General features: G+C 44.0%; 3 protein-coding genes across 3 annotated transcripts; 1 reads left to right on the top strand and 2 right to left on the bottom strand.

The window, feature by feature from the left end:
• Positions 1 to 20: 20 nt before the first annotated feature.
• On the bottom strand, positions 21 to 2,060 carry LOC139303078 (histone H3.3A). Its single transcript, XM_070926781.1, has 4 exons — positions 1,988 to 2,060; positions 1,102 to 1,239; positions 856 to 1,009; positions 21 to 747 (listed from the first exon to the last, which is right to left on the bottom strand). Exons 2-4 carry the CDS (start codon positions 1,227 to 1,229, stop codon positions 619 to 621), a joined length of 411 nt encoding a protein of 136 aa, XP_070782882.1. The 5' UTR covers positions 1,230 to 1,239; positions 1,988 to 2,060; the 3' UTR covers positions 21 to 618.
• A 451-nt stretch (positions 2,061 to 2,511) lies between these two features.
• unk (unk zinc finger) lies at positions 2,512 to 10,824 on the top strand. Its single transcript, XM_070926773.1, has 15 exons — positions 2,512 to 2,660; positions 3,169 to 3,378; positions 4,750 to 4,926; positions 5,047 to 5,195; positions 5,468 to 5,603; positions 5,703 to 5,820; positions 5,910 to 5,994; positions 6,111 to 6,412; positions 6,495 to 6,560; positions 6,728 to 6,911; positions 7,053 to 7,154; positions 7,288 to 7,470; positions 7,562 to 7,743; positions 7,898 to 8,158; positions 8,743 to 10,824. The coding sequence occupies exons 1-15, from the start codon at positions 2,512 to 2,514 to the stop codon at positions 8,896 to 8,898; spliced, it is 2,460 nt and encodes an 819-aa protein (XP_070782874.1). The 3' UTR covers positions 8,899 to 10,824.
• unc13d (unc-13 homolog D (C. elegans)) lies at positions 10,253 to 23,251 on the bottom strand. The gene is made up of 34 exons (XM_070926772.1): positions 23,154 to 23,251; positions 22,209 to 22,235; positions 21,191 to 21,247; positions 21,032 to 21,088; positions 20,836 to 20,943; positions 20,662 to 20,721; positions 20,384 to 20,450; positions 19,196 to 19,376; positions 19,066 to 19,110; positions 18,911 to 18,982; positions 18,750 to 18,819; positions 18,558 to 18,662; positions 18,237 to 18,329; positions 18,039 to 18,139; positions 17,279 to 17,396; positions 16,570 to 16,691; positions 16,383 to 16,473; positions 16,245 to 16,301; positions 16,026 to 16,123; positions 15,663 to 15,714; positions 15,431 to 15,561; positions 14,369 to 14,486; positions 14,121 to 14,273; positions 13,941 to 14,036; positions 13,641 to 13,847; positions 13,466 to 13,540; positions 13,306 to 13,385; positions 13,069 to 13,183; positions 12,677 to 12,748; positions 12,489 to 12,572; positions 12,268 to 12,388; positions 12,061 to 12,184; positions 11,733 to 11,950; positions 10,253 to 10,959 (listed from the first exon to the last, which is right to left on the bottom strand). The coding sequence occupies exons 1-34, from the start codon at positions 23,211 to 23,213 to the stop codon at positions 10,847 to 10,849; spliced, it is 3,348 nt and encodes a 1,115-aa protein (XP_070782873.1). The 5' UTR covers positions 23,214 to 23,251; the 3' UTR covers positions 10,253 to 10,846.
• Positions 23,252 to 25,321: the final 2,070 nt, after the last annotated feature.

The following is a 25,321-nucleotide window of genomic DNA, read 5'->3' as shown; positions in this document are numbered from 1 at the left end:
ACAACTACAGAACACAAGGCTTTCTACTCATAAAGACCTTTAATAGAAAGACATGTGACAACATTTTCATAAATAGTATTAAATGTAGCTGCCAAGATTGTATGTTGAAAAACACGTAAAAAGCTGTCCAGAAAAATACAGGAGGGGTTTTCCATGCTCGTCACAGAGTGTAGAGTATCAACTGTAGTAGCCAACACCAACACTGCAGTGAGACCTGTTGAGCAAGACATGCTGGCATTTTGTGGTAAATGGTAGATGGGTGAAGGAACCCTGGACCCCCCCATGGAAGATGTGAAGAATTCATCTTCACTTCAAAGAGACAACTCCATCCCTAGACGGATGCCCAATACCCACAAAGAACTTGAGGGGTGGTGTGATGGCTGTAACATGTAGTAATGACCCATGATCAAATAGGCGGATACTCCTACGGCACAACATTTCCATTACCCCAAGTGTACTCAGGCTTGTGGAATGATGGTAAATTGTCCCAATCTAAAATACAATACAAAATTCAAAAAAGAAAAACTTGTAAAAAACACCCAAGAAATAAAATGTCCACAAAAATGGTTAAGTACGATAAATAGGATCATTTGTCTTGACAATGCCACCGCTAGATGCTTAGGCCCTCTCTCCCCTTATCCTACGAGCCAACTGGATGTCTTTGGGCATGATGGTGACACGTTTGGCGTGGATGGCGCACAAGTTGGTGTCCTCAAACAGACCCACCAGGTAAGCCTCGCTGGCTTCCTGTTAACAGAAAAAAACACAACACACAAGTAAGTACACAGAAACTGCTGGGCATTTTGTCCCACTAGTACTTCAACTCTACAGATGTAGTACATATGTCTTGTTTACCTGAAGAGCTCCAATAGCAGCACTCTGGAAGCGCAGGTCGGTCTTGAAATCCTGGGCAATTTCTCTCACCAGACGCTGGAAGGGCAGTTTGCGGATGAGCAGCTCTGTGGACTTCTGGTAGCGACGGATCTCCCTCAGAGCCACAGTTCCGGGCCTAGACAACAGTAGAGTTTAGCGCTAGTTTAGTATTTAAATAGGACAACATCCAAAAACATAGGAGTTTTTGAAAAATAAAGTACTACACACCTGTAACGATGGGGCTTCTTCACTCCCCCCGTGGACGGGGCGCTCTTCCTGGCTGCCTTGGTAGCGAGCTGCTTCCTTGGCGCCTTTCCTCCGGTAGATTTACGAGCAGTCTGCTTGGTACGGGCCATCTCGTACTTGCTAGTAAAAGTAAAAGATTCGAATCCGGTTTTTCTTATTTAAAGTACTAAATGTAGAACCAACCCTAAGGAACCGGTCAAGGTGAGGCGCCAGCCAAGCATACAATTGAATACTGCTCCCCTCCCCCCTAGGTTGTGACCACTGGGAGGCGTCGGGTTTGCGACAGTCAAACTCTACACCAGTCTACCAACAAGGCCTAATATCACAATTAAAACGATTCAAGTTAGATACAATGGAGAAATGGCGCCATGATCATTTACATAACAAATGCATAGGTCCACTGCAAACAGACAGTTCCGCTAGTTAGCTAACTGCTAGCGTCACACTCGGCGCCTGTACCAACCCAGCTAGTCAGCCTTTGCTTTTCCACTTCGCCATTTTCACAGCCTCTCATTTCTCCCCCAGGCGACATTGACGCGATTCAGCTCGAGAAACATTAGCTTATAGTTAGCTTAGCTAATGGCTATCTCAGTACAAAACAGCCACCGTCGACCTCGACAGGCAATTCTAGCCGACCTTGGGTTTGTTTACGGGGACTTTATCGAGCTAAAGGTGACGTTTAACTAGAAACGTCAACTGTAAGAGATCCCATTGTTCTATTTTTAGCTAACGCTAACGTTAGCAAGTCGACATGTTGGCCTGGCTGCCAAACAATGCGTGTAAACAAAAACGCCATCCCCGAACACATATCCCAGTAATGACAACACATTTACGTACATTATCTAGATGGTAAAGAAATTATATTTACCTTTAGGACGTCGGTTGATATGAAGCAATCGCCGTATTTGACAGTCTGAGGTGACCGCTGAAAACGATTTGATTTGGGAGGGGGGTTGAGGTTGAGTATTAATACTTTGTCGTGACGTCATGCTTGAAAACCACTTCACGCTCATTGGTTCACCTTCCAAAGTGACATATGGTACAGCCAATAGATAATGTGCAGCAAATAAAAAACATATGCGAGCTCTATCACTTGTTATTTTCCCATATTTCAATTTTCTACAATCCAGGCGTATGGGACTCTGTAATGCTTTTTTGCAACACTGAATTATCTAATCTCAAGTATTTCATGATCTGCACAATCATTAGCAAGGTTATGATTGAACTTCATGTCCCATAGTTCCGTGTTGTCCCTAGTTGTCCCTTTGCTACTACTTCCTCCTGCCTTGCGCAAGCTCACATCGTTGTAGAATGCGGATTTCGAAGCTAATAAGAATAGCTAGCCAGTAAGCTAAAAACAAGGTTCTTGTTGTTAGGCTTCAAACGGGTAAAATGTCTAAAACACACTCACAGCCCCCGTCATCTTCGGCAGCGGCGACTACCGGGGGCCCGTCCTCGTCCTCTTCGTCTTCGCCCGCAGGGGGCTCGACATCTCCCGCAACCGTGTTGAACGTGCAGCCCGAGAAACCTCAACATTACACGTACGTAGCTAGTTAGCTGGATTAGCTAGCTAAGTGTACACAACCTCACGTGTAGTTGCATATACCAAACTACAGCTATGTTGTACCTGAAAAAATGAGTGAGTGATGCACTGGACATTATTTGAAATGACTGAAACGAACCATAATGTGCTTATTAACCGGAGCAGGTCTCGAGAAAGAGGCCTAACGTTACTCACTAACAGTAGCCGTTGCTTACAAGCTCTGTGGCACAGCATAGTTACACTTCTGTATTTGTGAACATGTCTCCGTGCGGCATAAACGCAATGCTAGTTGAGTTCCTTTGTATATTAGCTTTTCGGGGGAAGAGGTTTGTCACAGCAGCAGAGAATGAGACAGATGGGGATCCCTAGAAAAACAATCACTATAAGCAAGGATTTTGAATGTACTGCATAATATGTATACACTCTTGCTTGTGTAAGAAACTGTAAAAGACTAACTCTGTCTTTAAATGTGTTCCACTCTGTCTTGTTGCTCCCCTCTCTCCCAGATATCTAAAGGAGTTCAGAACTGAGCAGTGCCCCCTGTTTGTACAGCATAAATGCACACAGCACAGGCCTTTTTCCTGCTTCCACTGGCACTTCCTGAACCAGCGGCGCCGCAGGCCCATCCGCAGACGGGACGGGACCTTCAACTACAGCCCAGATGTTTACTGTACCAAATATGATGAGGGAACAGGCACCTGTCCTGATGGAGACGAGTGAGTGCAACTCAGATTTCACTGCTGCACATCATGGTTGCTTTGGTTATCATGGGTTCCTCAATAGACCTGTACATTTAAAATGAAAAGGTAAAGTCAAGGACCTGTGTAAAGGGGAAGTGTTTGTGTTGTTTTGTTACTGAATTGCGTAACTGGCCACACTATCTGGGAAGATGATAATGGTGACTGATGAAACGTATGCGAAAGTGTGTAAAAGTAAATTACAGTGAAATTAATTACTTGGCCTTCTGTTAGAAACCCCACAGACCTAGATTTTTTTAGGGTTTGCAGAAGCCTCTTTAATTCTAAATGGTAATATCTTGCTGGTGTGAAAAGCATTGTCCCTGTCGCATCTCGAACATTTGTAAGCCTTTTACATTTAAAATCACAAATTGCTCAAGAGAATCGCCAGAATGTGCAGGACATTGCATGGCAAAGGAGCTTTTTCAATTGGGTGAAAGCCAGTGGAGTAGTGATTGAGGATACACCCTATCCACAATTGTAAGTCGAGCTGAACACCTTGGAAGAATAGTGGCTGATGCATAATCTCCACTGTGAGCATTAACACCTGAACATAGCCGTTCTCCAACTCTGTGGGTCTCTTTGAGACTTCAGTGTCTTTTATTGTTCTTTATGACGCCCTCTTGGTGACAGACAAAGGGAAAATGCAAATGGCTGAGAAGCTGGAAGCTGATTCAGGGTCAAACTGGGATGTCTGCGATATATGCTAACGAACTGCTTGTTGGACTGCCAAGTGGACATTTCAAACAATTCCTCTTCCAGCTCTCATCTCAAATTGTCAATTGTCAGCTCTTATCTCAAAGTGTCACCATAACAGAGGTTCAAAAAAGTTCAGTCACTTTTATGGAGTTTGGACAGGAACCACAATACTCTGTGGATGTTGTACACTTGCACATGGCTTGTCTGCCGCAGACCTTTCAAATAACTTTCGGTGCCAGTGTTGTGTGCATGATTCAACAGGGATTGTAGCTCTGCAGCTTGGTGGGGTACAAAACTGTTACTGTGCTGTACATTCCAGATATATACAAGATGCTTATTGAAGTCATAGTTGCAGCTGCCTTTTATATAAAAAAAACAGTATGTTTTGCAAACCTTTGTTGGTTCCAGCTTCTTAAAAGTGAGGATTTGCTGCTGTTTTTATATTATTGTAAATGGAACATTTTGGACTGTCCATTTTACAGGCAAAACTATTTATTGATTAATTGAGAAAATAATTGGCAGATTAGTTGATGATTAAAATGATCATAAGTTGCAGCCCTAGTATACAACATATGTATACTGCACACTCTTTGCCTGTATGTCTTTGTGTTTGTCTCCATGTTTTGATTGTGGTTTTCCGGTGTTCTCCAGATGCCCATTTCTACATCGGACAGCAGGAGACACAGAACGCAGATACCACCTCCGCTACTATAAGACGGGATCGTGTATCCATGAAACGGATGCAAAAGGCCACTGCAGCAAAAACGGCTCCCACTGCGCCTTTGCGCACGGATCACATGACCTGCGCAGCCCTGTTTACGATATCAGGTGCCGGAAGAACTCGATTTTAACGCGGAGCCACCCTGCCGGCGGCTTCATGTCAGCTTCTGTATGTGCATCCGCGCTGTAGTTGTTGACGGAGTCTCTTTTAAACTGTGAATTTTGCAGAGAAGTGCAGGTCATGGAGTCTCAGGGAGGCTCGGGGGCCACAGAGGGAGGAGGAGGAGGAGGAGGAGGAGGAGGAGATGGACAGTCAGGGCAGGCAGCAAGTACAGCCCTGATAGAGAAGATCCTGAGTGAGGAACCACGCTGGCAAGGTGAGTCTGCGTTACAGAACTCCAGCAAGCGTTTAAATACAGCTCTGTGTGAAATGAACACTCGGTGCTGCATTGGTGGGAACGTGTTGTTTAAGGTGCTATGAGACATGAAATATGATTGAGCTTTTCTATGTATTTCATATGTCAAACCTTTTAAACGCTATACAATCATTTTACGTTCTGAAAACCGTGGCCTGTTGACTCTTGACCAGCCCTCACTATCTGCCTGCCTCATCGCCTCCTTCCGTGTCTCTGTGTTTTGAACTCCCCAGATAACAACTACGTGCTGTCCCACTACAAGACAGAGCTCTGTAAGAAACCACCCCGTCTGTGCCGTCAAGGTTACGCGTGTCCATACTACCACAACAGCAAAGACAGGAGGCGCAGCCCGCACAAGCACAAATACAGGTGCGCCATCACATCGTGTGAGGTGGAGATATTTGAAGATCATGGTGTTGTTTTGGCCCGATTGTGAATTTTTGCTGCCGTTCGCTCTTGCTGCCACAGGGCGTTGCCGTGTCCAGCTGTGAAACAGAGCGAGGAGTGGGGGGATCCCAGCAAATGTGAGGGAGCGGAGGGGTGTCAGTATTGCCACACAAGAACAGAACAACAGTTCCACCCAGAGGTTGGTCTGTTTCAGAGAGCGTGTAGAATCTAGAGCCACAATCGCAGGAGCTGAATATCAACGTGTGTTGCTTTGTTGCTTTGTCACAGATCTATAAATCCACGAAGTGTAATGACATGCAGCAGTGCGGCAGCTGTCCCAGAGGGCCCTTCTGTGCCTTTGCTCACGTTGAAAGTAAGTTCCCACAATGCATTTCTAAGCACCTCTCCACAACCATATCATGATTCATTTTGTAATCTAACGTTGTATTATTGTAATTTGCCTTTTTTTGTTTTTTAAACCTCCTCCAGAGCCCTTTGTCCCAGAGGAACCGTCATTCCCCACACCAAGCTCTCCTCCACCCCCCAGACCTCCAGACCCTCTCCCTGCCCAGGAAGCTTCTTCGAGCCCCAGCAGACACAACATGGGGCCTGGCTCCGGCTCTGTCTCAGACCCTTTCTACCCGTCTGCAGGGTCGTGTGTGGCGGAGCAGGGGTTGCTGGGTAGCGTTTTGTCTCTGTGCGAGGACGTGAGCGGAGGAGCAGAGCCTCCATCTCCTTGGGCGGGAGAGGGTGGGTACGGCAGGGCGCCTGGATTTGAGAGGGAGGATCAGGTGAGAAGACTGACGAAGAAGAAGAACCCCGTGTGTTTTCACGTCATGGTTCTTCTGATTCTTATATTGTTTGTGGTTTCAGGCTAAGCAAAGGAGTTTTGCTCTGGAGCAGCGGCACAGAGAATTGGCGTCAACACAAAGCAAACAGGTACGATTACAGCCTCGAACGCAAGGTGTTATTTTATACAGTCTGCATACTTTCAGCTGGTCCACATGTTTTTCTTCAGGAAGCAGACTTTTCTTGTTCATACTAATCTTGCTGCAAGGACACTAGAGTAACCTGTTTCCCCAAACACCACACTCGCTCCCCTCCAGGACCTGTTAGTGTTTCTGCCTGTGGGCAGCCCTTTGAGTCTTTCCTCCAGCATCCCCTCCAGTTTGGCCGCCACACCTCCCAGCCCTGCCCCTCTCGGCCCCCCGGGGTCCAGCATGTCGTCGGGCATGAACGCTAACGCCCTGCCCTTTTACCCCACCAGTGAGACTGTCGAGTCAGTTGTTGGTAAGCGAAGAATTCTGAATCCACATTTCAAGCAGCCGTGACATAACACGATGTGAAACAGCTAAAAATAATAATTGTTCTTGTGTGTGTGTGTGTGTGTGTGTGTGTGTGTGTGTGTGTGTGTGTGTGTGTGTGTTGTAGAGTCAGCCCTGGATGATCTCGACCTGAATGATTTTGGTGTGTCGGCGTTGGAGAGGAGCTTGGAGAGCAGCTCCGCTCTGCCCAGTGTGGGAGTTATGCTGGGTATTTCAAAGCCACGAGAATGCAGCACACAGAACTACATACAATTTAAATATGAACGCATGGACACCATTTCGCAGTATGCATACGCACATAAGCATAACTCGTAATTATTTGATCTCTTTGCCTTTTATAGGAGGTAGCCAGTTTCAGAGTTCTGCCCCAGTCAATATCCCAGGATCCTTTAGCAGCTCTGCTCCTTTTAGCTCCCCTTCACCATCTCCCCCAATCAGGCCGCACGCTTCACCATTCTTTTCTCACCTGTCACAACCTGGCCAATCAGAAAGCACCTTCTTGGGACCATCTCATAGCTCTTTAGGTTTGTGGAATTTGATTCGGGACATCAAGTGGTGTAGTGAGGGATGATATTTATTCTTTATTTTCTCAATATTTGTTCTTTCTTTTTGTAGGTCTGAATGGTATGAGCACTAATATCTGGGAGCATTTTCCATCAGGCCAGGGTTCCCCTGGCACCCCCCCCACCCTTCTACCCTCTGGCCCCTGTGCAGAAACTTCCAGGCTCAAACAGGAGCTGGAGGAAGCCCACAGGGCGCTGAAGCAGTGGGGTCACAGCTGGAGACACACAGCTCAGGTAGGTAGGTAGTGGGGCATGTGTGCACTGGTGTCTGCGACATGGTTGTTGGCGTTCAGTGCAGTGACCCGCATGTTCATGATGCATATTGCGATGACTGGGGGAATTAAATTCACTAGTTTTGAGTGGATGTTCTGCACTCTGCCTCTTGTAGTCGTGGGCTGCGCTGAAAGCAGATGCGGAGGAGTCCCGTGCCCATGCAGCGCGGTTAGCCATGGAGGCCGAGAGAGCCCGGCAGGCTGAGGAGGAGGCGCAGAGACAGGCCTCCCTCCTGCAGGAGGCGCTGGAGAGCATAAGGAGCGGAGACAACCCCCATTTAGCGCTGCACCAGCTCCAGCTACTGCACCGGCTTCCCTTGGAGTCAGTCCTCAGTTTGCAGGCTCAGCTCTGTAGCTGCTTGCACGCCGTGGAACAGGTAATACCACAGACTCAGAACTCATGAAGTCAACCTAAAGACCTACATGATTTACTGAACTGATATGGCCACAACATGCTGTGTTCTGATGAAATTGTTTTCCTCAGAGGCCTTGTTTGTACATGCAAACTAGCATTGTAGCTAATCCGTGCTTGTTGGCTTTTAAAGAATGTTAAAGTCAGTTCATTAATGAGGAAATACACAACACACATGATCAGACTTAACATGTAAAGAAAGAGTTGTTCTTTTATTATTTTGGTTATGAAATAACCAAGCGTCCTGATTATTTTTATGGTGTATAAAATGTCAGAAAAAGACAAGAGCCCATCGCAAGTTCCCTCAGCAGCTCGTGTGGCCTTAAAGTTGCTTCCTTTGGACTGGATTTGTCGGTAAAAAAAGGACAAAACAATGCTCCGTATGCTTGCTGGCATAACTTTGTTTTTGGACACCAGCACGCCGCATTTGTCAGTCGTTGTTGACCCTGATTTTTCCTTTTGCTCACAAAATAGTTATGACCGTCGTGTGCGGCCCCCTAAAAGCATCCCACATTCATCAGTTTAATCTTCTCCCGTGTGTTTTCCAAGGTGGTATACAGGAAACAGAGACAGTGCTGTGTGACGTGTGGTGAGCAGGGCTCGGTGTCGCTGCCCTGTGGCCACGGACTACAATGTGAGAGCTGCTCCACCTCCACAGAGTGCCCCCTCTGCCCCGAACAGACCCTGGAGCAGCAGCTCTCTTGACCTCACAGCCCGCCCGGACCACCACAGATTCCAGATCCAGTCAGCCCTGATTCCACAGATGCCAGCCTTGGATCTCAACCGCCATCCAGAATGATGTCGAGGTCATTTTATTAACGTGGTGACAACACGAGCACCGATCTGGTTTTGTATTCTTAAGGTGACGTTTGCTGATGAGCTTCGTGAGCGCAGGTCAATAAGTGAAAGCTCTTAATGTGGAATTTAGGATGAATCGTTTCTTTTCCAGTGTTCCCCATGGAACACCAGTACATTTTACTAGTTATTGCTCTTGACCAGCAACACTGTTCTTTACCCCTGTTCTTGATTTGACCTGCTGTTATTTCTTCTCCAACCCTAACTATGATACATTTACACGCATAGCTCTAAATCATATTTTGATATGTTTTTAAAGCACAAGCTCGCCTGAAGCAAACATTTCCAGAGCGTTATGTATCCGTCTGGATAGTTTCAAGACATTCACTCGCGATAATCCACCATTAAGAGTAGAGCAGCAACTAATCTGCAACTATTTTGATGATCCAAGTTATTTTTCAAGCCAAAAGTCAAAAAATGTGATTGCTTTAAGTTCTCAAATGTGACAATTTGCCCCTTTTCTTGGTCGTGCATTATAATAAATTGAATACTTCTGGGATTTGGCCATTGGTCGGACAAACCAAGGCCTTTCATGAGGTCATCACATATTGTGATGACCGTTTTTCACTGTTTTTATAGACCAAAACGATTAATTGAAGGGAAAAAAAATCAACCAAAACAAAAAGAATCATTAGATGCAGCCCTAGTTAAGAGCAGTCCTCATCACGAGCAGCTTAACAAAGTATTTTCTTCTACATGTATATATCTAGAATGAATTGCACATGCTTTGTGACGACACAGAAGTGAATGTAAAACACAGTGGTGGCCTGGTAGTGTCACTCTGGTTCACTCCGCTGTGTGTTTAGGTCCGGTTCAGGGTACCATGAGCGACTGCATTATCATTACCGGAAAGAGGCTCATTTTGCTGCGTTGTGTGACAGCAAAGATCTCAAAACTATCTAGACGGATTGAATGACACGGCGAGGGCGAGGAGCTGTCTTAACAAAAATCAACAGGTCTGACTGAAAACACTTAAAGGGCGTATTGAGTTTCATCCAGACAACCATCCTGTATTGCTACAGCCAAAAGGGGGTGGGGGGGCTGCTGGTAGCGCTTGTCTAGTTTTATATTGAATTTCTTGTTTCATTTTGATTTTTTTTTTTTTTTTTAGCAAAATACATTTAAAATTGTCTGTTGAATAATGACAGAAACTATTTAAAAAATAAAATGTAGTCATATTTGTTTAAATCTACAACAGATGGCGTCTGTTAAAGCACTCAGGTTTATTCTTCTACGCAAACTGGAAGAGGAAAGCATGTTAACACAATCAAGGCAAATGTACTCAGTCGACTCGTGTAGTCTTAAATTAAAATGACACATTTTGAAATTTTTACTTCAGCGCTTTTCATGTTATCTCAGACATACACTTTTTGTTGTTCTTGTTAAAACCGGCCCATTTGCTATGTTTAAAATCAACGTGTGACAGGTCTTTCTGCCAACATTTTTACATTTGTAGTAATCTTTGACATTTCAGTGTGTCAAATGTAGTCTAATATATATATATTATATATATACACATAGTTATGTGATGTCATACTTATCTCTTGCACTGATTAGACAAAACATCAGGAAGCAGACAGATATGTAAAGGTGTATGAGGTTTAAAACGCAGGTGTGAACGTGTTCACGATCACTGTGACGGTCTTTGGTAAACCCCACTCGGCATACTGTCCACACACACAGCTCATCCAGACACCAGTGTTTCCTTCTGAGTGGATTTTTTTCTTTGTTTTTTGGTACAGATCATTAAAACAAAATTGTATATTTTTGGAGGAAGAGACTTGTCTGTGTGTTTTTGTTACGGTTGAATCCCCTCCTGAGACTGTTTCTCTCTCTGCCGTCGCTTCTTCACAAAGGCCTGAGCCTCTCGCTCCCCTCTCCTGGACTCCAGTAACCTCAGAATGCTGTCCTCTGCAAAGTGTGCACGGAGAGACAAGTTCAGGATATGCAGGGTAGTCGGATTGGCACTAAGGTTTGAATTTGCTCTGTGTGCGACACCAAAATCATTTGAATGAGAAAACTAATTTATAAAAAGAAACGATGTGGTTGTGGTTCTGATGTCTTGAGCTGGATAGTAAAGACAAGACACCAACTAATATCCCAACTAACATTTTCACACCACATATTGCAGGTCTTAAAATTTGAATTTCATGTCAATAAAAGGTCTGAAAAACACAGTGGGAGCACCTGCTATAATAACAAAGGTTTCTGTTCAAAGTAACCCTATGTTTAACCACAGGGGTAGTGGGATGGTTGGGATGCAAATTCTCCATCAAATTCTGAGATAATAATAAAACAACTGGCCGAGTATAAATTAGTAATGGAATAAAATGCATCCTGCCAGTGGCTCTTTAGCTGCTAAATGCTCCTCTGAAGTGGAAGTGGAATTGATGAGAGCGCTGCTGGTGAACCAAAACAGTAAAGCTACAGGCCACAATACCAAAACAATGGACTGAAAGACACTAAAACACTGCATAGAGCTGAAGAGAACTGTCTGGTGTAAAGTAGCTCTTTCATATTACACAGTCATTTGATCTACGGTTCATTTTAAAATATTGTTAGTGCCAGTTCATGGCAGGTCTTTTATTACATAATGTTACGTCATTGCACAGTGAGTCTAAAAGGGGAGGGGGGCGTTAATAGGGGCCCCTAGCAGGTTCATCCAGCCTACTGACAGGTCTTACCATTGGGTTTAGGATGCATCAGAGGCAGTCGGATCTGAGCAGGGGCCTGGTCTGGCAGTGAGCTGAGCTCTCCTTCCCTTCCTCCGCCAACTCCTGGTATGGCCTTGAGGGCCAGGTAGGCCTCGCCCTCAAAGTCATCCGTCCTCAAGGTGTCGTGGTCCAGAACTGTCACCACCAGGCAAGCCCCTACAGCCTGGCACTGATCCAGGGACACCAGACTGTGGTGAGAGCAGAGGGTGGAGATAAAAGGAGGTCAAAAACACCTGGAAAGCAGACGGCTGCACCGGTTCACTTGTGAGAGCAAAAACTGACGAAATATAAGACTTACAATTCAAAGGCCTCATCAAAAAGGGGATTGAGATCGCAGCTTTTGATCTGAGTGCAGCGAGTCTCTACCTCGGGGAAATGGTGATGAGGCTCCAGACACAGCTGCACAAACGGATCGCTAAAACCTGGAAGAAGCATCAAAGCATTAGGCCATCAGGAGAGGTCGCACAGCGATCTATGCGGCTGTGATTGTTCCACATGGTCTTACCATTGGAGTCCATCGGCAAGAGGTTGACTGCGTTCAGCACCTCGACTCTGAGTCTTTGGTCTGATCTCCTGTAGGACGTGAGGAGGGTGACTGCGCCGTATTTCTCTCCGCTGTACACCTTCTGTTGTGCATACGCGAGGAGAGACAAAGAAAGTTTGAATGACCAGTACGAGTTCGCCGTGGTCTTGAGAGGCATTTCCTGCCCGGGGAGGCGGTCTCACCTGCTCCCATATTTTCCTTTCAAGGAACTTCTCCACAAGCTGCTGGCTGCTCAGAGAGTTGTGAGTCAGGTGAGCTTTGAGAGCCTGGGCGCACAGGAGAGAAAAGACGGAACACAAGTTATATTCACGGTTTTCTTTTTGCATCTTAGTCTGAGGAAACACAGGGACAATGGTCTTCAGTTCCTCACCTTGTACTCATCAGAGTGGAGTGTATCCAGAGGGAGCCCATTTCCCTCGGCGTGGAAGCACTGCTCCAGGCACTGAAATTCAACAAGAAATAAAATGTTCCATGAATCTATACACCCCCCCCTCCCCAGCAAACCCCAACATGTTGTTTTTTACATGTTGGTCTGGTTGGTGGATTTATTACACCTTTGGACAGGCTCAAAACTATCTATCTGCTTTCCCCCTGCTTGCAGTCTTTATGCTAAGCTACGCTACAGGGTCTCCTGGCTGTAGCTTCCTCTCAGCAAGAAAGCGAATAAGCAAGTGGAAATCTTTTCCTGAGCTGAATCGACACCCTAATCAACTACAAAAGCTTTCTTCTGCCCTCGTATCGGCCACATGGCCAAGGACCCACCTGCAGTGTATAGAGCAGTCTCTGGCAGAACACCATGAGCCCCTCTTGCTGTGGATGCTGGGTAGCCACCTGGTAGAGGATCTTCACTGAGTTATTCCACAAAGGAGTCAGGAGACTGGACATGATGGTGACGCAGAGAGAAAAGTAAGATCAGACAAAACATGGATAACTCATGGACCCATCGGATCTCACGATGAAATGCTTGTGATGTGGTGAGTTGATATTTGGGCCTCGTACCTGTTGAAGTTCTCTTGAACCAGGTTTTCATTCATGTACTGAAGCTCTTGCTCCAGGTATCGCATCAGAGGGGCGGCAGCCTGAAACAGAGAGGAGGCCACATCAAGCATAGATAAAAGGCATCTGTATTTGTGTCACACTGGCAGTGACGGTCACCTACATCCTCCGTGGACTTGGAAGGAATCCTCCGCCTGGTGGACATGCCTCTGACATGAGTCTCAATGTCTGTGTTTAACTGGAGAGGACAGACAGAAGGCAGACGGAGAGGTCACGTTGAAGGTTTTTCTGTACCTTCAAGGATTCACTGATGATCCAATGTTACGTTTATGTCGCACCTTTTTCCCAAGAGTGTCTAAAGCGGAGCGAATCTCTCGGCCGAGGACGCCCTGAGCTTGCTGAAGCTGCGAGGGCAGGGTGTTGTGAAACTGGCTTTCCCTGATGACATTCTGGGTCCGATCTCGAAGCCCCGGCCAGTTCAGCTGCGTGGGAAGTCGGGTCAGCACTGACCGCAAGTGCTCCAAGTCATTCACCACCACACACAACTACAGACGGAGGAGAGAGAGAGATTTGAGATGTGTGTCACTCAGCATTAAACGTGTTTCTAGTGAAGTCTTTTTCTCCTCGCCTGCGCTTACCATGTTGATGGCACTGCCGTGGTCGGAGTTCTCAGACAGCACCCTGACCCTCTCCTTCAGGATGTGACAGTAGTTCACCACAATCTTGCACACATCCTTGAAAACACACAGAAAGCAAAGATAGACCACAGCCAACTGCCAGCGTTGCCACACTCAGATTCCAGTGGCAGAATACTGTACCTCAGTGAGTTTGACCATGAGCATGAAGGCCTCCTCGGGGTCAGGCCAGGACAGCTGCTCCCACAGCTGGAAGATAGGCTGGATACATGCCACCAGGTCCACTGCTGAGGAACTGTGTTTTATGGGCACCGCGCCAGACTGCAGGGGCTGGAGCTGGGAGGAAAGTTAAGTATATCGTGATAATGCTCCCTGTGGATGAAATAAAGCACGTTCAACGTAACAGTAAAGCATCAAAACGTGCGTGTTACCTGGTCTACCTGCACCGCCCTCTCCACCCTGTCCTGAGTTGTGCTGAATGCCTGGTTCAGCCAGTAAGGCAAAGCCTCTCTGAAGCCCTCTTGAAAGTTTGTCAGCTCAAGTAATCCCCTGAAACAACAGCAATAACTCCTAACATTCTGATGTTTTTTCAGTAGGCATGGTGGAAGTGTTTGTCTGGTTGTAATTGTATCTTGTAGAGCAATGATTCCCAACTAGGGGTACTAAGATTGTGGAGTATCTCAACTAATAGGATAGAAATAGTGTCGAAAGAAAAATTATGATTTGATTAAACCAATATAACCATCCAAATACTACTAATTGGCGTGACCTTTAATAAATGTAAATGATAACCAGTAAGCTACCAGCTATGTTAGGTCATCTGCACAGCACCTTAAAAGTCACCTTAAAGTCATTTGTCGACTTTGAAAGTGAATGAGAACTAATTAGTAAACTAGCAGAGATAGTTAGCTAAAAGTAATGGATAAGCTTTTGAAGTAATTAGCCAAAATGGAAACTGTCAACAATTACCTAAAATGAATGGATAAATAGCTGAAATAGGAAGCTAAAATGGATAAACGGTGTAAATAATTAGCTCAAAGTAACGGATAAACACTTAACATAAGGAATTAAAAGCAAACAGCTGAAATAATTAGCTAAAAGTATGTTAATGGTTAAACATTTGAAATAATTAGCTAAAAGTATGTTAATGGATAAACATTTGAAATAATTAGCTAAAAGTAAACAGCCGGATCAATTAGCTAAAAGTAACGGATAAACTGTTGACATGTGTTAGCTAAAAGTAATAGCCACTCCAAGTTGTTAGTAGCAGGATGCAAACCAAACTGACCTAAACATTAATATTTCAAGTGTATCAAAAAATTATTGAGACAATATCCACTTTTCTGTAGTCTTACTTGACATCCACGTTAACATCAGCTGAAATGAAAACATCTGGAACATGACGGGCGGTGCTGATGAAGGAGTGCCGAGTTATGGGGCAAAGAAGCTTGTGAATAACTGCTGTAGAATATGGTGTGAGCATGATCACTGACCTTCTCTGTAAGAAGGCCTTGTCTTTGTGGATACCCTGCAGGCTCAGGTAAACGGGGAACAGGCTGTTGGCTAGACCCTGCTCCATCTGACCCTCGGTCAGGGATAAGATTTCCCTCACCTCCTTTGCAAGCTATGGAGGAGAGAAGAGGAGTGAAAATTTGGGTGAGATGCGACCGAATCATTAAAAAGAAATGAGTCGAGAAAGCAAGAGGTTGAGGGCGCTCCACTTACCAGGGAGTCAAACGCCTGATAGACAACAGTGAACACATCCACTTGCACGGCACTATAACGAGAAAAAAAACACATTCATTACAAGAGTAATAAAAATTCCTCATGCAATTTGGTTTGGTTTGACTCTCACAGCAAACATTTTACAGGTGTGATTAATAACATTAACAATGGCTCTGTTCCATTTAATTCTCCCAGTAAGCCTGCATAAACAATACCAGGACCCGAGAACTGACAACCCTGAATGGAATGCAGCCATGATCTAGGTTTATTAGTCGCACCTGATTACACCGAGTCAAAATGTCCGTCTAGTCACGGAGAATAGTCAACACTGGCTCTTCCTGTGGTCCAGCAGTCCCACCGTACCTGACAAATACTCTGTTCCAGACATCCTTGTTGTGCTTTATGTCATCCTGCACCTCCCTGATCAACCTGGAGAGGGCGCTCACGATCTCTGACAGCTCCTGCATGTCAGCACAGTGCAAAAATAACACATGCTTTAGTGCTGTGAAATAAAATGGAGAAACCATAACACCCTCAGTTCCAAATACAGCGCGGAGGCCTCCGTGATGTGCTCGTCTGTACCTTGGTCATTGGCTGGTGCAGACCCTTTTTGATGGTAAACCACTCCTGTGTGCCTGTCTGATATGAAAGTCACATTGTAAGTAATTAAAGACTGATATACATACTGTTGGTAATAACCTCACTGGTGTGACTACTGACCTGTATGGCATCTCTGGCCTCATCGTGTAACTCAAACTGAGCCGGGTTCAGTTTCTGAAACGCCTGAGTCTTACAGATCTGGACCAAGATTCTGAAATACAGCACATTCGTGTATTCCTTAATAATCTATGCATTTAATGACAACAACTATGTCAGCAGTTATATGAACATGTATGAATATGTGTACCTGAGCAGTGTGTGTAGTTTCGGAGTAGTACTGGGAGTCGGGGGGAAGATGTCTCTGTATTTGGCCACCAGACACAGTCCATACTGCAGGAAACCATGCAGAGAGTCCCCAAGTTCCTGTTTCTGTGAACAGAGTGCAAACACCTTCCTCAACACTCATGTGTGCTTAGACATTAAGTCCTTTCTTTTTTTTTAACAGCAAAATAAATTGCGTGACAGAAAAATAATCTCTTTAATAAGTGTAAGATTGATGATTGACAAATACTCTATTAAAGTAAAAGTCTTGCATTCAGAATTGTATTATACTAGGAGTATGGAAGTATTAGCAATAAAACATACTCCATAATAAAAGTACTTTTTATGGCTACCGCATACTTATTGGATTTCTTATTACTGAAACAGTACCTTGTAGGCAGATTTTTTTATGTTACAGCTGGTCCAGGTCAAGCTAATTTTAGCTAATATGTATAATGTTGAGTTGTATAATCTGTAACAGTGGATCATATTATGGTTTGTATGTAACATCTTTATGTGCAAGGTAACTGGTAACTATGGATGTCAAATAAATGTAGTGGAATTAACAAGTACAATATGAGCCTCTGAAATGTAGCGGAACAGAAGTATAAAGTAGGATAAAAATGGAACAGTACTCGGTTAAAGTACAAGTACCTCTTGAGCAGAGTACTTGAGTAGATGTACTTTGTTAGTACCTGTTGGTATGGCAGCTCCTGCTGATGCCAGTGGTACTCTATACTGGTCAGCTGCTGGAGCAGCACCGACGAGTCCACCTCTAAACTCTGGTACAGCTTACTGTAAGCCACCCACTTCCTGTCGGGGGACACACACGTCCACGAACACACACACACACTCAGCAGTGCAACGAAAGGACAACGTGGTAACATAGAACCGGACGATATGTGTGAAACCCCTGTCATGATATTTAGACAAATATTTCCGGATATTGATATACATTGGCAAGAGAATGTGATATAATGCTATTCCAAAATTTGAATGCAGTTTATAATTAATTGAATAATATCTGATGTACGGTGCGGTATCAAAATGGGTTCCACTGTTATACTTTACATTTCAAACATGTTAAACAAAACTTTAAATTAATCATTTTGTTAGTTATTATTTAAAATTTGACAGCAGAATTTTGTAAAAATATGTTCATATCACCACACACACAATACTACTGAAAGCTAATAGATCATAATAGTGAATAGTTGACCAGCCCTAAAGAAACATAATATATCCAGACAACAATGTGAAATGCGCTGTAAAGTTTATTTATAGCACATTTCTCAATATGCTTAATATTAGGATTTTTTTTTTTTTTTTTTTTTTTGAATGTGCCGCATCCGTTCCTTTCAGTTTGTGCAGGGCTCCAGAACTGGTCCTATGTTCCCCTCTAAAATCTCCCATATAATCTGCAATGAGGCGGCTCGACGTTAACATGGTGCTCACGCCAGGTCCTGAAGAAAAGCCGAGAGGTCATTCTGCGTAGCGTAGAGCTCCAGCAGGGTCTGAGCCTGGCCACACAGTGCCCCTTTCCACGGAGCAGAGCTCTGAGAGAGGCCGAAAAAGAGGAGGGGCGTTAAGACGAAAAAGTACGAGAAGTAAGAGCTTTCAATGCGGTGTTAAGAAGAACTAAGAGTCCTCTACCTTTTGCTTGGAGATGTAAGCCTGAACAAACTGCTGCAGAATCCCGCAGTAGTTGATGTAAGCACTGCGGCCGGCACTCAGCGTCCCGTCTCTCTGTCAGTCACGGAACACAAATATATGCATACAATTATGTTCATTATTGCCATATTGTATGTCCTACAACACACACTTGAACACTGGTTGACTTCACCACAATCGGGCCATAAATTCCAGTTCCTCTTTTTGCACAAATTTCACCATGAAAGACGTGTCAGCGCGCGCCCATTACGTTTTCGTGCATAAATGTTATAGAACTGCATAAAACCAGGATGGGCTTTTTACCGCTTTATGGATGAACTTGAGATTCAGGTGGCACTGGCCGCGATCGGGATACGTCTCTGTTCTGGGCTCCAGATTGTACCAGTTGTCTTCAATACAGTGGAGATCCTAATGTGAGGCGATGCAAATGGGTTACTTGACCGGGAAGACAGCGAGGAGTAAAACAGCGGGTACGAAAACAGGAACATTTACTACCTGTAGTTTTAGGACAACCTTTCCTAAAAAGTCATCTGTGCCTTTCTCCTTTTTGGCCTCCTTGATCATCCTAAACAAGCACAAGTAGGAAAAGGTCACCTGTTTTGCTTGGTGAACGGTTTGCGTGCGAGTCGCAGAGAGAGAGAGAGAGAGCTTAATACCTTCTTAAACTGTTAAAGTTGGTTTTGATCTCCTCTAGTTTCTGGGTGAGTGAAACCTCTTCGTCCTTATCCCTGAAACAGAAATGGCCCTGTTAAGGTGCATGTAATGTCGAGGAAGATTTCAGAGAAGTGGAGCTCTGGGCGTTTCTCCTCACCACATCTCGAGGTGGAAGCTGGCGCCGGCGATGTCTTCAAACTCTCTAAACCAAAAAGAAAGCTTTTTTAAGAGAAAACAAACGTCAGCCCGGTTCACCTGACACAAATACATTACGCATTTAGACTCACAGTATGAAGGTTTGGTTCCAGATGGGGTTAAGAGTCTGCTTTTTGATGTCCGTCTGGTAGATTTTGTCATCTGATACAGCGTCCTTTACTACAGATTTACAGGGTTTGGCTCTGGATCGGCGTGTTCGACTCTCCTCCTCGTCCTCCAGTATTGTCAGCATGCAGTATGGGTCACTGAAACCTGTTCAAAGCACACAAGAGATGTGCAGTAGTCTCAAGTGGTGACATTATTTCATTATCTAGAGATAACAAGAGACAGATAGGGACAGGTAGGCACAACAAAAGTCAAAGACCACAAAAGTTGACAAGAAGTGAAAGGGGAGAATAAAATGTCCACATGAGAACAGAAAGCGGAACGTGGAACACTTCAATCAATCAAATTCAAGTATTTTAACTGCAGTGTCAGATATCATCTGAAGAATCAATTTACTTCGAAGTGCTAAATGCTAATTTCAGCAAGCTAGAATGCTCACAATGGATAATGGAAGGTATCATTTTTTGCAATGTTCACCATTTTGGTTTAGCGTGTTAGCATGCTAACATTTGCTAATTAGCACTGAACACATAATATGGCTGAGGCTGATGGAAATGTCATTAGTTTTGCAGGTGCTTGGTTAAAAACCAACTGATTGGACACACTGGAATTTTGGTCTAATGGTGACACTCGAAGAAAAATCCGTAATCATCAAAATTTCAATTCATCCGGAGGGGGAACATGTATGTCTGCGCCAAAATTCAATGGCAATCCATCCAATAGTTGTCAGGACATCTCACTCTGTGAGTCTGCTGTCGGCGATAGATGATCAGTGGATCACCGAAGGATAGGATGGGATACATGAACCATGAGTGACTGCACCAGATTTTGTGCCAATCCACTAGATGTTGAGATAATTCTGGCTCAGTGAACACTTTGAGCCGCTGGTGGCACTAAATGAAAAGTCACGGGATCACTCAAGTCATCAGGATTCGCCCTTAGAGAATGAATGTACCAAAGTCCATGGCAGCCCATCCAGTAGTAGCTGAGATACTTCACTCTAGCCTAAAGCTGCGGACCAACCAAACAACCGATGGACTGAAATTGCCCTAGAAACACACGGCTAGTGTGGCTAAAAAGGGCGTTTTAAAATGAGTCCCAGTCAACACATCATTGTCATTTGTATGGTCTGCAGAGTTAAAGCAAGAACTCACCGCTGACGTCTTTTCCCAGGATTCCTTTGGCTTCCTTTACAGTGGCCATCAGGCAGTATACTGGGGGCTATAAGGGTAAGACAGTTATTTGGAAACTTTGTTACTCAGAAAGCCAGTCATTACTGCCCTGGACATGCAGATTACATCAATTCTGCCACTGGTAGACTAAACAGAAGGTGGTGGAAAGTTACGATGCAGTGTCTGAGTACTATAAATAGATATTAGGGGTCTCTAAAGGCGCCTTCATTGGAACAAACATGCTGACTTCCTTTTCTCACCTCTGTGCTCTGTACTCTCTCCATCAGGCTGTCGTGCTCTGACTCCGTCATAGTGAAAGCCTGGTAGATAGGACAGATAGAACCAGAGAAAACAACAATCTCTGTTATCGCGCTCGAACGCCAACGCAGCAGCGAGGTTATGGGTGTTGTTACGTGTGAAGCTGAGATGTCTACCTCTGTGATGTACTGGTGAAGCTGGCTAACCGTGAAGACCTCAGTTGATGACGGGTTGCCCATCTTATGAGCGATGGTGTACAACAGCTCCTTATACAGAGGCTTCAGCTTTAAACAGAAATGAACAGAGTGAGAGCTCGGTTGGAAAAAAAAACAAACCCCTAAAACATTTCATGTGAAGTACAGCACACGATACCTCCAGCTCCTTGTGTCGTCGTGCTTTCTCTTCTGGGTTTTCATCTTCCTTGAAATCCTAAAGGAGAAGAGCAGCACACCTTCTCCATGATTCTGTCACACACATGCAGTAAATGAACATACTCTAAGGTTGAATTTGAGAACATGGGGCGTCGCCTACCCTCCTTTCTCGCATTTTCCTCGTCAACCCCAGTTTACGTACATGGCCGGGCGACAGCTGACAAGAGAAAGACAGAAAGAGGCAAAAGTCAGCCATGGCAAAACAGATACTTAAAGGACCAGCCCATTTATTACAAATCACGGATACTTGACATCACTGTTGACTACTTCCCACACCATGCTGTAGTCCCAACCAGACATTGGTTTCCATTCATTTCCACACAGTATAACATTTTTGCTCATAGACCCTGGAAACCTGCTTGAGTCATGCAACCCCTACATAATGAACGGTAAAGGTCCACTCTGGCAATTAGTATTTCAGTCCCATAAAGTCGGCGGATTAGAAATGGATTATGAAAAAGAATGATCAAAATCAATGCACCAGAGGCCGAGATATCCTGACTTTTAATCCCCAGCTCCGAAAAATGTTGGATCTTACATAATGCAACTCAGTAGTGTCTTTTGGTAAACCCTTGCCGGCTGCTAAATGCCTCCCTTTCAAACACCGAACTCCCACTTTCTAATACAGGACTTTCTGTTAAAAGATTTGTAGGCTCCGAGCCCAAACCAAGATAAATCCATATGACATCATCAGGGGTTATCTGCACTTAAACTAGATTACCATGCAAACCCCCCCCCCCCCCAATACAGACTTGATGTTCACTGTAATGGATTACACAACCTCAAAGAAGTTTTAAGAGCCCGTTAATTGATTCTTTAGCCATGCTAGCGGCGTGCCTCTAAGGACAGTAATGTCAGTCTGTCGGATTGGTCGGTCCACCTCTTTGATCCTGACTAAAATATTTCCAAAACTATTGGATGGGTTGTTTGTACAGACATTCATGGTCCTCACAGGACGAATCCTTTATGCAGTGAAATATCGGTTGATCTTGTTTGCGAGTGTTAAGTAGTAAAAAACAAGGAGCTAAAACTTGGTTTGCTCCATCAGGACAAATCTACTTTGAGAAATACAGAATAAATTACACTTTGAAATGCAGCCAGCAGCTGGTGTGTTTTACCTGTCTGAGTCTTGTGAAGCCATGTTCCTGGAAAAAAAAAAACCAAGATGTGTTTAAATGTATATTTAAATACAGGGAATCTAATAATGACGTCAAAGTTCAATCAAATCAAACTGAAACGTTTTCACAGGTGACCTCATCTCATCATCGCCCTTCATTTGCAAGAAATAGCATCGCTAGGCTCAAGAAACACTTTTGATTCCTGATAAGGCCTGCGTCTGTGAGGGACTTCCTCTATTGCTGATGATGAAAGTGACAACCCACTCAATATTCAAACTAAGGAAATTCGCCTGAAAAGGAATAGAAACCCATCCTAAAAATAAGCATGCAAATACACCCATGACCAACAACATAGCACACTAACTACTTTGATTATGTTTGCATATACAGTTGTAGCAAAGTTGCAAAAAACTCCGAAAGATAGTGTACGCTCTAAACACGGTTCAGTTAACCTTACAAATAGCAAATGTGTTGACTGCCAACAGCTGCAACACACGCAGAAGTACGTCTTCCGTGACACATACAGTATGCTTCATTCTGCATCATCTGACCCAAGCATACATCCAAAACAGTTGTGAATCATAGTCACAGCGTCTTGAAATAGCCATTTGGACAACGTGACTCAGTGTTTGGGTGCAATTTCTTAACACCGTTGTAACTCATCTGACAATTTCAGGTTTGGGGATTTCACAAAGAAAACAAGCCGAAGAAAACGGTCCGCTGAAAAAGCCTGACAATCTGTGCAGAAATGGCAAAAACAAAACAGAAGAGAAACAGAAGAAAAGTCGATCATATTTTGATATATTTGACAGCAGCGTCAGTTTGGCCACAACACCATATAAACTAGGTGGTTAGTAACTGCCAGAGAGCCAAAATGAAACAAATACTTATATATTACGTATATTTCAGACACATCAGCTTATACCAGTGCATTGTAGTCCATACCTGTTCAGGTGTTTGCAGTAGCTTGTCTCCTGTGCTGGTGGGCTCACTTTGACTTGACATATTTGACAACCAGACTCCGTGCCTGGTAAGTTGGTGAGTTTGTGTGTGTATGTGTGTGTGTGTGTGTGATAGAGGGAAGCTGTGTGCGCAATGTGTTTCGATGAACTAGCACGCAGCAGCCGGAAGTCATCACTTCCTGTAGAAGGTGGTAACTTCAGTAACTGTGACTTAAGCCTTTTTTTCTCATGTAGTGCCCTACATTTCGTCCGAATGCAAAATAACAGACCTCTCCCTCCTCCTACTTGTTTGAGCGCACAAACCTCAACACACACACACACACACACACACACACACACACACACACACACAATCACTCCAAGCCAAGGCACAAACCCAAACTGTTTATCGCCTTACTTGCACCTTGGTTGTAATGATGGTGAGAGTTTTGCAAGCCAAATTGTGGCCCAGGCCTACTGTAATTATTCCACTGTTACCATCATCGCCATGGCTCACATGCTAAATCTAAATCTATGGCGCAAACCTCGCATGACACTTGATTAACTGCAGCTGAATGAGGTAATGAAACTGCATGTAACATGAGACAGTCCATCTGTGGTTTGTGTATTCTCGGCCCTACCTGTGCTCCAGTAGTATGGCTCCCATTCAAAGGTTTATTTACCCCTTTATGCTATTGTGGTCTCTGCACTGAGAGTTAATGTCGGCCAATACTCCAGTATGTATTTACACGCCCGTTTCTATACTATCTGTATCTATGACCATTTCTACAGGTGTTCTATGACTGTAGGACCATGGTGCTTGTAAAATGCTTTGGGTCACAATACGGTATAACAAGCACACGAATGCTGGATTAGCTGCTGAAAGTCTTCAGCCACAAAAAGAGATATTTAACACATGTCATACGACACATGTCATATGACAATTAAATATGTTATTTGTACAAAACTGTTTGTACAGATTACAGTATGTGTTTTGTACTATTGTTCTTTCAATACTTTTGTGTTAAGAAGATGGTTCTGTTTAGCTACTTTAGCTAGCTAGTTGGGTAGCTAGTTTAGCTAGCTCTTACACTAATTCTACACCACTGTAAAGTGTAGTGTTAATGGAAAAGAATATCAACAGTAGTATTATTGTGAATGGAAAGTTCTTCCCAGTTTCTTTAGAGTAGGGCTGGAACTATAAATTATTTTCATTATCCATTCATCTGTTGATTATTTTCTCTGACCAGTGTTCGAAACCCAAAGATATTGTGTTTATTACCATAAAAGACCATGAAAACCAGCAAAGATTTGCTTTTGAGAAGCAAGAACAAGTGAATTTGTGGCTTTTTACTTAAAAAGAAATGATGACTCGATTATCAATGATCATTGTGGTTGGGACTGTGTGTGTGTGTGTTGTCAGAGAGAGACAAAGAGAGGGCCAGACAGACAAAGACCTCCACTATTGTTTGCCAACCCACACCATGAATTTGCATTGTTGCATCTTTCACAAGCATGTTTTGCAACCTGGCCGCTCTCCTTCCTTTGACTCATTCTAAAAGCGGTGCTCCTGACTGTGAGAGGCACAGGCCTCATCTGGGTATGCAACAAGAAATCTACCTACATCAACAAATGACTATTATGACCCTGCCCCATTCCTACAGCAAAGCATTTAAAGCACGTGCTTCCACCTTTGTTTGACGAAATATTGCCTTGTTGGCCTATTTGGAACAGATTCTCTGCCCCTTGAATAGATGGGATTCACCCTGGAAATGTCACCATGCACTAAGAGTCTAGTATATTAACAGATATAATATCCAAAAATTGACACACACACAGTATAGAAATGTTCGATAGATGCAAATGTATGTGTGCAGATGCATATACAGATTCATATTTTAAAAGGTTAGAATAGCCGGACGTGTTCACGTGTCATGTAAGTTGTGCCTCTCTATTCTCCTGTTTCTTTAACAGAAGCACATATTAACATTGATGGAACATGGAATATGCAGGGATATACAGGAAAATATATACAAATCACATGAGGGCATATTAACGACAAAAAATGTGTTTAACAAAAACCTTTCCATTCAATGCCCCACCAAACGTCTCCAGAATTTTACTGGATAATACCTGTGTATTCGGTGTAGAACCCTCCAGAAACTTTTCTTA

This window comes from Enoplosus armatus, chromosome 20 (genome assembly GCF_043641665.1).
Source record: "Enoplosus armatus isolate fEnoArm2 chromosome 20, fEnoArm2.hap1, whole genome shotgun sequence".
In the NCBI taxonomy this organism is placed as follows: Eukaryota; Metazoa; Chordata; class Actinopteri; order Centrarchiformes; family Enoplosidae; genus Enoplosus; species Enoplosus armatus.
This window is presented reverse-complemented; position numbering and strand designations above follow the sequence as displayed.